The sequence below is a fragment of the Protopterus annectens genome, chromosome 8.part0 (genome assembly GCF_019279795.1).
Source record: "Protopterus annectens isolate FY-2018-M chromosome 8.part0, PAN1.0, whole genome shotgun sequence".
Taxonomy (NCBI): domain Eukaryota; kingdom Metazoa; phylum Chordata; order Ceratodontiformes; family Protopteridae; genus Protopterus; species Protopterus annectens.
This window is the reverse complement of record NC_056741.1, coordinates 448,736,382-448,751,006: the sequence shown is the minus strand read 5'-3', so window position 1 is coordinate 448,751,006 and position 14,625 is coordinate 448,736,382. Positions and strand designations below refer to the sequence as shown.

General features: G+C 44.4%; 1 protein-coding gene across 1 annotated transcript in view; it reads right to left on the bottom strand.

Moving 5' to 3' along the window:
- Positions 1-14,625, bottom strand: part of ILF2 (interleukin enhancer binding factor 2) — a 140,267-nt gene that overhangs the window by 97,621 nt on the left and 28,021 nt on the right. The window contains exons 8-10 of the mRNA XM_044079968.1: positions 14,122-14,238; positions 5,326-5,404; positions 5,003-5,090 (exon numbers count right to left, since the gene is read on the bottom strand). Of these exons, the coding sequence (XP_043935903.1) occupies positions 5,003-5,090; positions 5,326-5,404; positions 14,122-14,238 (284 nt within the window). The remainder of the gene's footprint in view (positions 1-5,002; positions 5,091-5,325; positions 5,405-14,121; positions 14,239-14,625) is intronic.

Genomic DNA, 14,625 nt, shown 5'->3' with positions numbered 1-14,625 from the left:
GGACTCCACAAAGAACCACAAAGTGTTCTTTAGCTATGTCAAGATCCTAAGTAGAAACTTATATCCGAGTTAGTGCAGAACAGCACAATACACTGAACTAGATATTGCCAACATTCTGGCAGACTGGTTTTAGTGCAAACTTCACCCCCCTCATCCCCTAAAGGGTTGTTAACCATACCAGAAGAATGTAGTGCCCCAGCTACAGCTTCAATGGGACCAGACAGTGTCCCAGGCTAGTCTTACATGAGCTCCAAAATGAACAAACCCCTCGCCTAAATACACCGTTTAAACTCTGCCTCTACAGGCTATATACCCATAGAGTGGCGCACAGCAACAGTTATACCGCTCCAAAGGTGGAGCCACAATGGACCCTGGGAACTATTGCCCTACAAGCCTGACTAGCTTGGTCTGCAAGGCTATGGATAAAATAATGGAATTAGTAGAGACATTGGGTGGTTCAAACACTGGACCCTACCCAGTTTGGTTTTAAGGGCAGATCATGCCTCCTAAACCTGGTGGAGGTCTTTGAGACAGTTACCAAGGCTTTAGACTAGGGAAAGTCAGTCCCTATAGCCTACCTAGACCTTGCAAAGGCTTTCAACACCATTCCGGTATTAGACAAGCTCACCAGCCTGAATATAAACCCCTATTCACGAGATGGGTTGCCAATTGGCTCAGATAGAACCCACACAGTGAGTTTCAGGCACTAGGTCTGACTAAACCAGTTAGAAGTGGTGTCACCCAGGGCTCAAAGTCCTAGGACCCCTCCTGTTTGGTATATACTTAGATACAGGCAAGCACAGGACGACTATGGCTGACAAAGTTCGCAGACTACTGCAAACAGGGGGCCATAACAGACTCTTCAGCTGATACATGGTCTCACTGAGGATACCTGGTGTCAAAATCATGGCCTCAAGCTAAACACCAAAAAGTGCAGGCATCCCCTTTGGAAAAATCAAAGTACCCGCAAACTATCACATACACTGTAGTCCCCCAAATACAGAAAATGTAATGGGATCTGGGGACCCAAGTAGATAGTAATCTCCTTTGATAATCACTGCCTTTCTCACAAGTGTGTACTAGGCTAATGGCCCTGCAGCCTTTACAAGCCTAGGCCCAAAAATTGCCCAGGCACAGTGCCACCTGTTTGCAGAAGCCATACCCAGTAGGGCAACTGGAATGATCCCTGGAGTGAACTTTTTACCCATCCATTCAAGATGTCTCTTGAAGAGGGCCAGTGAAGTCCTCTGCTTGATATGAATGGGAAGCTTATTCCAGAGTATGGGCAATCTTTGGAAGATTAACCTGTCCCTTCAGCATGTTAATTGTGGTAATTAAATTGTGATCTCTGGAGATTGTGGTGCAGGGGGACTGGGATTTCTTAGATGTAGCATTACAAGTAGGACTGGGTCAGACATGGCTTTGTAAATCAAGTAGTGATTACCTCTAAGTAGACGTGAGAGAGCAGCTGAAGTTAGAGTCTGTCAATGTATAACATGCATTTTAAGGCCTAGAATCCGGAGGTACTCCACCTGTCTGGTCAGGTACATGCCAAAATGGGAAGTTACTCAACAATTACTCTGAGGGACGATTACCTCTCTTCTTCCTGGATGCGAAACTGTTATAAGATGTTCCATGTAGGACACTGACCACAATGGCAATGAGGTGGTAAAAGATGAGGTGGGTGTAGACACCAGTCATTGATCTCAGACCTTTTTGTAGGATGCCTGCACCACTTGGGGAGTTTACTCCTAGCTGTGTCAGCCAGTCCGTGCTGGCCTGGACTTCCAAAGTAGATGCCAAAACAGAAGAGGCCCCAGGTTTGAGCCCTGTGGGACTCTACTAATGAACAGTGACTTTGAATCCGCAACTTTCACTCTGTGGGTCCAGTCATCCAATTTGCAACACAGCCAGTGATGCAAGGATTGATGCCTAGTTTGGTGAGCAATGATACCAGAGTGGGAAATGGTATCAAAAGGCTTTGCCAAGTCAAGGTAGGCTGTATGCCCTGCCTTAACCCCCTATCCACAGCCTTGGTGACTGCCTCAATGTAGTCAACCAGGTGCAGCTGGCAGGATCTCCCCTTGACAAAGCCAAACTGTGCAGGGTCAAGAGTTTGGAGACTGCCTATATCTAAGCAGGTCCATGATGCACTCCAAGCTACAATAGTCAGGCTAATGGGGAGAGTTCCCAGCGTCTGTAGCTGCTCCCCTTTATGGAGCAGGAATGACTGCAGCAGTGCACTATTCATCAGGGACATAGCCTGAGGAACGGCTGTGATGAACAGGGCACAGATGTCATGCCAGTTTGTTTTGACATCAATTAGGACAGCCAGGGATATCAGGTCCCATAGACTGTACTTGGCTCGACAATGCAGCTTTTACCTGTGCTGCAGAAATGGTGGGTACCAGGCCTTCTGTTACTGTGATTACCAAGTTGGCAGTGAATCTGTCATACAGTTATGTTGGCTATATAACTGTTGGCTCAGTACAGGTGGTGCCAGTGCAATAACTCAGAGCAAATCAGGATATGGTCAGAGGTTTTTAATATAGCTATAGAAGGCTTTGTGGTCAGCTGCTATTCTGCCTTCACAGCTGGCTTTAGAGGATTTGATAAGGGATCTCAGCTTTTTGTAGAGACTGATGAGGGAGGTTTTTCCAGTCCTGAGACTGTTTTCTGCAACAATTTCTTCCTTCTGTTGTAGAGTTTACTGATTGCTGGGGACCACCAGATTGGTATGGCAAGAGCCATGCATTTGTGTACATGCTTGTACAGTGCATTGGTGTAGGATTCTGCAGGCATTCAGCAGTTTTCCATTGGCATGGGTGCAAAGCCACCTCTGTTTTTAGGAGCCCAAAGACAACTTTAAAATTTCAGGGTTATCACCTTAGCAGGGGGTGTAGGTGAGTGATTTCCTTGATCAGTTTGTCAGATTTAACCAGGGAGGAATTGACTATAGGTGTGAAGCAATGGTCTCCCATGTTGGTGATAACCAGGTAGGAGGATGTTGCTTCCTCTAGTGGGGATCAGAAGGACTTGGTCCAGGGCATTGGAACAAATTCCAGAAAGCATAGGGCCTGCAGTTTTCCCAGTTGATGGAAGGGTAGTTTAAGTCACCCAGTACGAGTATTGTGTTGGACGTTGCTAGATCCTAGGGTGCTTAGGAAGTTGGACTCTAGGGACATGCTTGGGGTTCTGTAGCAGGCTATGACTTACCACCATCTTACCCAGTGTTAGCAGTAAGTATTATGCTGGGCTACCAGTCTAGAGGTGTGCATATCCTTTAAGAATACGCAGACACCACCTTTGGAGCTTCCAGCCATATTCTGGGGCCAAAGGTATGGAATGAGTTGCAGCCTGGGAGCACATGGGTGTTTTCTACCTCTCTAAACCAGGTCTCAGTTACAGCACTGATTCAGACATTCATTTTGAGGAGAGCTTCAAGAGTGTTCATTTTGAGATTTAAATTTCAGCAGCATAACTCTCAGATTGCATTTGTTTGTAGCTGTTATGGTGGAAGTTTGGTCTTTGGAACACTGCCTAAAAAAGGCACTAAGGGGTGGCAAGAGCCTTAGCCAGTACCTGGAATCCCAGGGGTGACAGATGCAGGGCATCTCTGGCAAAGCATAGAGGTCTGTCGATCATGTCATCCCAAGCATACTGGATCCCCTTAGAATGACACCAGAAACAGCCAAACATTGTTCGTACTGTGGTATTCTGAGTGATGGTAGAACACTGTTCAGGGCTAGTGTTATACCTGCCTGGGCCACAATCCTTTAGTTCCATCATCTCTTTCATGTAGTCCAGGGAGGTACATCTCGGGTCATTCACACCTACATGGACAAATCATTTGTACTTGTTGTGAAGTGACCTGAATGCATGTGGCAGACCCAGGCACCTGACAGACTTGTCACCTTGTTCAACTTAGTGAGTGGGACATCAGTGTGCTTCAACAGTCTCTCTTAGGATTAGTACACTGAGCAAAGTGTTTTGCCTTAAGGGCTTGGGTTGAAGGGCACACTGGCGGTGGTGAGTTGCGTTCTGGGGTTGGTGTGCTGTGGTGGTGAGTTGTGTTGGTTGAGTGCATTTGTCTTGGGGGTCTCTGGGCAAATTTGACAGCCTCCACAAAAGTGAGTGTATGGTTGTATGGGTTGTGATGGCTGGTGCTTTGGAGAGCTGTGTTCTATGTAGTGAGTTGCAAGTATTGACCCTCCTTGACCAGCTAGTCCAGTCTTGGAGCATGCACTGCTTCTACACGCAATCAGGAGATAGATGGCTGTTTTTATTCTGTAACAGCTTTGAGCAATAAGGGGTTTTTACTTTCAGCCTTAGACATCTTTTTATTTAAGGATCTACATTAGACAGCTGCCACATGGTCTCAGAATGCCCAAGTGCACCAGGTTAGCAGGAGAAAGCACAGGAAATTGCCCTACAATCATACCAGGAGGGATGGTCATAACTAACCAGTACTGGTGCTGTTACTGCATAGAACAGTAGCACAAGTGCAAGTAAAAAACAAGCACATTTTAGGGGCAAAATTGAAGAGCAGACTTTCTGGCACCAGTAATAGTTTTAGCTGAGTGCCGCTGCACAGTGTGCAAAAACAGGCGATTAAGCCAGAAAGTTGAAAGACCCTAGTGCTCACCACTCCCACTAAGCTAGAAGGCAAGGCTTGCCTCCAAAAGTCTGGGGAGCTCAGAAGTTTACAAAACAGTCCTGTATACAGCAAATCTGCTCATTTACAGCCTTGATTAATCCGAGTCTTCCAAGTTAACTAGTCTCAATATACTTCAAAAGTAAAAAACTTTCCATTTAAATTTAAGAAATCAGAAAAGTAAAATTTTACTCAGTACTTGGTTTAGTGTCAGAAGACAAGTGGCAGTTTCTGCAGTTCTGTACGTTGCTTAAAATTCAGCAATCATGCTAAAAGGCATGCGCACCCAATGAAAGTAAATTCTGTAGGACTACATCTTAACTTCAGGGAATAGCTTGCTGTACATACCAGAAGATCAATTATCCAAGGAGTAAGAGGCTCGAATCCTGGAAATCGCAACCTCAGGTCTTTCAGCAATCTTATCAACACCTTCACACTAAAACAAAGACAGATACAAGTGAAAGCAAAATACCTTCAAGTAACATTTTAAATCCTTCAGCACTATGAAAAAAATTACATCCAAGACCTAACCACCAGCATCTTACCACAACCCAAACCACCAGTAGAGTGTGGGTGCCACAAGTGAACTGCATCAGTGTTCTATTAAAACATTAGAAGTTACTGTGCAATGTATTTTCACACAAGCCAAAATTACAACACTGTATACATACGTGGAATGAGATGCATTCTCTTCAAACCAACGAGCATGGCGAATGGCAGCCAAAGCACTCTGCAGAACCTTTATATCCACTAAAATAAAGAACACTGGTTTTAAAAACAGAAAATCTTCACATTCCAAGTTTAAAATACAAATTGACAACTTAGTTCACTCATTTTTCTAATACATCTGAACACTTTCTTGAAAGTTTGATGCTATTACCAACACACTTACCATGGAATGCCAGATTAGAATTCTGCCCTGTAATTCTGAAGTCCTGATCCAAGGTAACCTATAATGCATCTTAACCAGAGTTGAGAACCCACATTTCTAAAGCCAAACGCAACTAATTAGGATGGGGACAAGTTTACATTTGAACTTTCCTATATTACCATATCCCTGCCATTATGTAGCAATTTTCTAATCTACTGGATAACCAATGGCCCAAATAATTGGCAGGATCATGCTGCCTTCAAGAGTTCTACTGGTGAAATAAAGTTAAATTTCCTCTTGGGAGCATCATTTACTGCAATTTGCTTTTCTGGCTTAGGCAGTACCGCAATTTCAGTTAAAAACAGTAGTCATAAAAGCACACTTAAGTGTTAAGATGCATTGTTACTCCTCAAAAGTACAGTTATGACAGCGACCGACAAGGTCACAGCTGTAATACAAACTTATTCATGGAAAAGTTAGAGGTGGATGCCCACAATGCTGGTCCACCTTCCACAGCTTTTACAAAATATCTCCACCTTCAAGCTCCTCCTTCAGGCTCCTTTGTCAAGACTTCATATAGTGCCTACAGGAAATGCTGTCTCGTGCACTGGGGCAAGGGTGTATTCTAATGTTAACAACCTCAACCCTGAAACTGGTATTCCCTCAACACTAATGCTGAACAAACAAGGGATAAGAAAGCAAGTCCCAATTAGTGATTCAGTTGGATATCAAAAAGTACCCTTATATACTCTAAGCAACAAACCTAGCAGGAGGAATGGCTACAGCAGATGGAGAAATCAGAACAGTTGTGAAAGTATTTTCACATCATAGATCAGAATACAGACCACCACTGCAGTACGACATGCACAAGGTTTTGGGAACCAACACAATCTGGCAAAGACTAGAACAAAGCAATCTGAAACTGGATACATACAGAAAGCCTTGGAGATGCAGCTGCAGGATTAGGAAGCCGCATTCCTAACAGGCACAGATACCTTCTCTCTATAGCAGAAGCATACAAAGACTGCCATTGTAACCAATAACTGATCCAAGAATAGCAGTGGATAGTAAAGACAACCACAAGGCCTTTTATAGTTATGTAAAAAATCTCCACAGCAATACCCAGATTTGCTCAGAGCTACTGCACAATGGTACTTCCTATACAGCTAACAGAAATTGCCAACATACTGGCTGAAATTCAGCGACAACTTTATCCCTTCCCCCAAAGAAGCAATCAAATACCAGTAGATTTTGAGACACCCAGTATTACTGCTGCACAGGTCAAACTAGCACTGTCCAACGCCAAGAATACAGCTTTATGGGATGTGAATATCCCTGGCTGTGTTCTACATGAACTAGTAAACTAGCATGCCTGTGTGTCCCATTAAATCACAGCCTCAGCTCAGGCTGTCCCTACTGAATGGTGCACTTTCAGAGGAAGAGGGACTGCAGACCCTGGGAACTATCACCCCATTAGCCTGATGAGTGACATACAAAAGCTAACACCATCATGGACCAAACAAGGATATAGGGAATCACCAAACACTGTATCCCACAGTTTGGTTTTGGGAAGGGTACATCATGCCTGCTCAATGTTGTCAACTGAGTCAGTCACCAGAGCTGTGGATGAAGGCAAGGTAGTTCATACAGCCTACCTTGATCTGGCCAAGGCCTCCAATACCATTCCCCACTCAAGTTCATAGGTAGGTGCTAGGCTATCAGCCCAAGGGCATATGCAAGCCTAGCCAAAGTTCCCTGGCTTACCCCACCCAAAGTTATTTTCCTGTGCCAGTAGAGCAGAGCCACTGAAGTGGTCCCTGGGGTGCATTTCCTATTTCCCAATTTTTCTTTGAGTACCAAGGAACTTTGCTTGACATATGGGTAACCTTGTTAGAGTACAGGAAGTCGCTGGGACAGGAATCCATCCCTCCAGTAGGTTCTGTTTACTGCGGTGACAATGTTTGGGTCCCTACAGCGTATAGCTTGGAGAAATTGAGATTTCTTTAGGTGTAGCATGTCCACCAGCTTTGTGTTTGACATAGCTTTACAGGACAAGCAGAGATCACCTCAGAGTAGACTATATGCTACGGAGTAAAGCTAGAGTTTGAGACTTGTCAGTGTAGGGCATCTGAGGCCAGTAATCCTCATAGGTACTTCTGGCCTTTCTAGCTGCTGCAGAGGTCTTTAGGTACATTCTAAAAGTGTGCTGTAATTGGTCTAATGAGTGTCAAGTAGAGGGAACAATGACCTTTTTCCTATACGAGAACCCTTTTGAGTGTCCCACATAGGAACCTGACTACTGTGGGAATGTGATCAAAGGAGAGACTGTCCACATGGGTCCCTAGGACAAACCCTGTGGTACTCCCACTTGCCACTGGTTTGAAGTCAGATTTGGAGTGTGGAACTTTGTGTGGGTTCCAGTGAGCCAATTGGCAACCCATCTTGTGACATAGGAATTTACACCTAGTTTGAGTTTAGCTATAATTCAAAAATGGGGGATTGTCAAATGCCTTTGCTAGGTCAGGATAGGCTGCGAGAGCCACCTTACCTAGTCTACAGCTTTGGTGACCGCCTCAAAGTTGATCAGTTTCAGGAGGCATGATCTGCCTTTCACAAACCCAAACTGGGTGGGGTCCAGAGTTTGGAGGTTACCAATGTCTTGAGTTCCATGATTATGCGTTCCATGGCCCGTCAGTATTAGTGCGATTATGGAGTGGGATAATGTTGCTGTGCGCCATTCAGTGGGCACAAAGCCTGATGCGAGACTAAATTGAACATAGTGCTTAGGTGGGGAGCCAGTTTGTTCGGAGGTTAGTGTAAAACAGCCTGGGATGTTGTCCAGTCCCATGGATGCTGTGTTTTTAGCTTTAGTGTGCAGCTTTTACCTGTGTAGTTGTGACTACAGGGACTGCATTCTTCCTGTACAGATTATGGGCCCTTTAGATGGTTAAGGGGTTAAAGTAAACACCGAACCCGCCAAGATGTTGGCATTATCAGTTGGTTCTGTAATTTTCATGTCAATGTGCTGTAACTCTAGCAGATCTGGGTGTTGCCACTGAGATTGACATAGCTATAGAATGCTTTGTGGTAGTCAGTTTTTTCGTAGCTAGCTTTGGGAGGATCTTACAAGAAATCTCAGCTTCTTACCAAAGCTGACCAGGAACTCCTCCACTTGAGGATTTTACTTTTTGCAACAGTTTCTTCCTTCTGTTGTAAAGTTTATGGCATGGGACCACCAGATTGGATTCCTTTTTTTTGTTTTTTGGAGGACAGTGTCTTGGTTCTGTTTGGGATAACACAATCCATGCATTCATGTAAGTGCTTATAGAGTATCTGTGCAAGATTGTCGTAACTATTGTCCATCTGCATGGGTGTCATGAAGTTTTCCACTTTTGTAAGTTGGCTTTGGAGAAATTTACTGTTATTTCCTTAGAGAGGTGGGGGCAGGATGTGGATATCCAGGATGATTAGATTATGGTTGGATCTGACCAATGAGTTTAGCAAAGTTGGTACACTAGTAGTTTTCCCAGTTAACTGTGGGGTAGTTGAAATCACCCATTTGGTTGAACCAATATTTTCCAGTATACATCACGAAAAAAACTGGGAATCCTGGGGCATGGTCAGGGATCTGCAGCAAGCTACAATTGAGATTGCAGTCTTACCCAGAGTTAACTGCACTGAACCTCGACTGCATTATGCTTAGCAACTAGCCTGGAGGTGTGGATATCCTTAAATATGGACACCTCTGCCTTTCGTGTTCCAGTCCAGGTTAAGTGGCCAAAAGTGTGGTACAAGTTATAGCCTGGTAATTTAGGGGTGCTCTCTGGAGCCTTGAGCCAGGTCTCATTCACTGCACAGACAGATTTTAAGGAGTGCCTCAAGGGAGTGCATTTTGAGGTTTAGACTTCTAGGAATAGCATTCCTCAGTTTTTGCTGGCCTGTTAGTGGTGAATTTGTCATTTGAACCTCTCCTAAAAAGGCACAAGGGCAGCAAGAGCCTTAGCCAGTATTCAGAATCCCAGGGGTAACAGGTGCAGGCCATCTCTGGCAAAGCATTGTGGTCTGTCAATCATGTCATCCCAGGCAGACATGATACTGGATCCCCTTAGAATGACAGCAGAAACTTAGCCAATTGTTGAATTGTCCTTTTTACTGCTTTATCATTCTGGGTGATGGCAGGATGCTACTCAGGGTCATACCTGTCTGGACTACAAGATAGGAGAGCTCTTCCAGGTCTCATGTAGCCCAGGGAGGTATGTTTCAGGTCATTCACGCCAACATGGACAAGGTCATATTTGTACTTGCTGTGGTGACATGAGTGCATGAGTTTTGGTGGATACTGGCACCTGACAGTAACCTTGTTTAGCCTGGTGAGTGGGACAGTGTGCCTGACTTCACCTGTGTTGGGTACATTGTTTTGCCTTATGGGCTGTGGTTGAGTGGCAGTCTGTGGGCTATGTTGTGGGTGGGCTTTGGTGGTCTGAGCAGATTGAGCCCCTTCATGAATGTTTGTGTGGATTTTGGTGGTGTGGGCTTAGAGAGACTGAGTGTGGTGCAAGTGTTTACCTTCTTTAACTGTCAATTCCAGTCTTTGGAGCGTGCTTTACCTCCAGTTTGGCTAGATAAATGCATCTCACAGGTGGTGTTGGGTATAGGAGAGGGTTGTCTGTGTACATGAGGCAACTGCTACATTGCCCCACGATGCCCAGATTCATCAGATAGACGATAACACTGGGAGCTGACCCTTGGACGTGCCTGAATAAAAACTTTCCTCTAGCCAAGTGAGGAAAGGGAGTAAAACCTCTCTCCAAGTCAGGAAAGTACAAAAACTGTTTTCCTCTAGGTAGAGGAAAGTTGAGTGCTGTAGTAATTTGTAGCTTGAAAAATTCACTAAGCTAGGGATCAACCCCTTTATCACCAGATGGGTTGCAAACTGGCTCACAGAACCCAGTGTGAAAGTAGCAGACTCCACTCGTGACTGGTCGGTAGTCTGACTTTAGTCCCACAGGGTTCAAGTCCTGGGTCTTCAAGTCCAGGCCAACATGAAGTGACTCCACCTCAGTAAAAGCTGTCAAATCCAGAATTAATGGACATGCTCCACCTCAGTAAATCTAAATCCCTTAGAGCCACACGCTCGAGGGACTTGAACCTCAGTACAGAAATAGAACTTGCTTGAGGGACAGGTTCATAACCCAGAGGCTCCCTTCGCTCTGGAATAGAATTCCAGTTGTGAGGCAGAGCACCTCACTGAATCTCTTAAGAATCTCGATAGGTGGATGGGGGATCATAGATTTGTCCCAGGGATTACTCACGTGTCAGACAGATGCACAGTAAACTAACCTTAAAAAGGGCACAGTATACTCAAATCAAGGAGTGGCATAAGCCATACAGAATCGGGCTAGGCTTAATTGTCCCAGGGCAGATAGCCTAGTATGAACCTATGAAAGTTCAGACTATTTCAACTTGGGAGCCATTAACTCACGTGATGGCGGCATCATGCAAAAAGGCATCAGTAACTGGTGTCAGAACCATAGCCTCCTTGCCAAAAAATGTGTAGTCATCCCCTGGGGGGGGGTTCCATGAATTACCACATCGATGGTAGTCCAACGAACACCGGAGTTAGCTCTGGGAACAGGCTGACTGCAACCTCAACCACCATATTACCACTGCGGTCAGAAAGCCCTTTGTGGCACATTCATTCGGATGGTCAGTCTCCCTCTACTCTTCCCTCATTTGGCCAGAGTATAATGCCCCATTTGGCATGTACCTCACTAGACACCTGCAACTGGAGAGGCTGCAAATATACCTGTGAGGGTGGCCTAATGATTAAGGTGTTTGCCTTACAAACACAAGGTGCAGGGTTTGAGTCTTACAAAGGATAATTGGCTAGGCTTAAAATGGCTCACAGGGGCAGTTAGCTTAGTACTAACCTATGAACCTATGAACCTCAAAGATGATCCTAGGCAGTTGGCCTATAGGAACAGAAAATATTCTGCCTCATATCACCTACTTAGAAGCAATCTCTGCTTGACTTAAAGCCACATCTGACACAGCTCGGTTAGAAATGCTACATGTAAAGAAATCACAATCTTAGACCACTCTCCAGAGATCTCAACCTCATTACCACAAACAGAACATGCTTGAGGGACAGGTTAACCTAGAGACTGCTCATGCTATGGAATAGACTTCCCATACATGGGAAAGAGCACCTCACTGGTACTCCAAGAGGGATCGTGAGTGGATGGGAAATCCAAAATTCATCCTGGGATCACCCCAGTGGGTCTACTAGACAGAAGCACTGGGACCCATTGGGTGGCATGCCAGGGTAATTCTATGGGCTATGCTTGTAAAGGCTCCAGGGCTATTAGCCTAGTACACACCTATGAACCCATAAACAGTAGCACATTTCTGTTCCAAGCTACTGCAGACAAGCCTGTACATTTAAGTCCATCTCAGACTCCTTTGAATACAAGGTACTCTTTAGACTTCCCCCCATCCGGGTTTGACTCCCAAGTGGCATGTCAGAGTGCAAGAAAAGTACTTCAATTATACCTCTGGTATTTTAGGTAATCTTACAGAAATAGGCATAAACCCACAGGTCACCCAATGGATAGCCAGATGGCTCACAAATAGAGTTAAACAGAAATCCACCTTCACTAAAAGCACCAGTCACCAGCACAGGCCCATTGAGTGTGCTGGAGCCTCTTTCTGTCATAGTCTATGAAGTAGAGACAAAGAACTTCTGAGTAAGTCTGCAGACTGCAAACTAGGCATGATCCACCTGCTAAAGACAGATACAGGGCCCAACGTAGACAAACTGTTGCCAGAGCATGGACAAAATGTTTAATTGCACCCTTGAGACCACCCAACAGTGGTCAGGGACCTAGGAATGACAACCAGGTATTTATCCATATGCCTGTAGTGACGACATACCCTTTCCTACAATGGTGTCAATGCAGAAAAAAAAATCACTGCTCCATTGACCACAATACCACACCCTTTGCTGTGCAATTAACTAGGCACTTGCAACAGCTTGAGAGAACAGAGTATCCTCAAAATACAGGAAACAAAAGTCCCACTCAGACCAGTCTCAAAGCCTTGGACAAGGTCTCCTACAGACTGCTGTGCAGCAATCCACACAAATGACAAGGCATCCCCTGATATCAGATAATATCCGAAGAAAACAGATACCAGATATACATGTTCTAAGGACATCTGATGAATACAAGAATCACAGCTCACCCTTAACACTAAATACAACATGGGATCAATGGATGGTAAACTGCAGACTTATCCCCTGGCTTGACATCTGTGCCTTCAATTGACAGGGTCAGTTATTTTGGCTATTATGATACAGCATAATTAACATATCTGCAATATGTTGGCAAATTTGGTACAAGCATGGCTAGGCTTAAAACTGCTTAGACCAATAGCTTTCCAGCCTATGAACTGCAGAAAATCCCTACATAATCCCATATGGGGAGGGAGGCAGGCGCCAAGGCAACCAATCTGCCAAGAGGCAAGGGAAGATGCTAGATTTCAGACTGAACAGTGCACCTACACAATCTCCCTTGCCAGATGGATTCAAACTTGACTGATCATGCAAGATGGTACTAACAAAGGTTGAAGGCACTCCTCCGCAACCTGGTAGAACTTTCTCGGGAAGAACTGGATGAAGTCTCAAAGTGGTGTAGCTTCACCCACAGTACTCAATTTTAGTTTGAATAAAATCTTTGCACTTGCATGCAATACAGACAAGTTATGACAATGACTCGGGAAAAACACACCAAGATTAACTGAGTCTAGCAGTTAATGTGCACAGCAGTATTTAAAAACAGAGCACAAGGGAATAAGTAACAATGTCTGCAGCTCATATCTCTTAGCAAGGAAAATGGCCGAAGAGTAAAACCCACTCCAAGACCAATTTCAGTTTAGCCCTTTAAACTCAGGATTAAGTACACCAATAATGAAATCCAACTGCTTTAAACTGCAGTCTTTCCCCTTTCCCAACAGTTTCAACTATTGAGCATCCAAGAGACCAACTTAGTGAGAAGTCACAAGCTCTGCTAGAACACTGAAGTGTACTCTCCATAGCTACTGCCTTGCAAGTTGCAACCAAAGCACGCATATCTGAAGGAGGAATGTGTAACCTAGAAGCTGAAGGTGGACAACTCCAGAACTCAGGTACACATTTGCAACCCAAGGACAAGGCAGAAGTCATCCCCTGAAGGCCACAGTAGAAGAGGTGGAGCTTTTCTTCCTAATCTCATACTTCTTGCTCTATCAAAAATAGATCTCATTAGCACCTCAATGCCCACCACTCCACTGCTTGATCAATAAAGTACTTCCTTCTGATACTGCTTGAATTGGTAGGAGCTCAGGTGCTGCAAGAGATCCCTCAGCACCTACTAAAAAATTGGTAAGATTACCAACCCCTTGACCAATTTCCCCCAGTATAAATACCACCTCAGGTATTCTCTGAAAAGTAAATCCTCTAGCCTAGTGGACTAACCCAGTTAAAGGGCAACTAAATTACACCTAAAAATCAAGATTCTTCCATAGCATTACCATTTGTACACTACAAAAACATACTTACAGTGCAATTCTGGATCCAGTTTCCGAAGATTGGGTGGGATAGTAGCAATAAGAACTTTGACAGTGGCATCAGATGAGCTTATTTCAAAACCAGTGTCATTTGTCAACATAGTGAGAACTGTAAGAGAAAAAACAGTTTACTGCCATGACCAAATACTGTTCTACATTACCACTTGCTATACATAGAATTTGCAGATGTTTTCTCCTGGAAAATCTTGCTTTGCGTGCCAAGTGTTTCCAGTGTTTGTGCAGACTTATTTTGACCATCTCTGCAGCAAGTCACATACTTTACCAACTGAACTGCAAAAAGTTTGATCTTCCTATATAGCCATTCATTTTCTGAATTTTACAACTGGGAGAGCTTGCCATGCCAATTGTGAGAAAGACAAACTTTGCACCAATAAAGTTCAGCACCCCCTCCCCCCAAAGCAATGAGTAAGCACATACAGAAAATTATACTTGCACTACTTATACTTGCACTACTTAATGGGATAAATCCTGGATA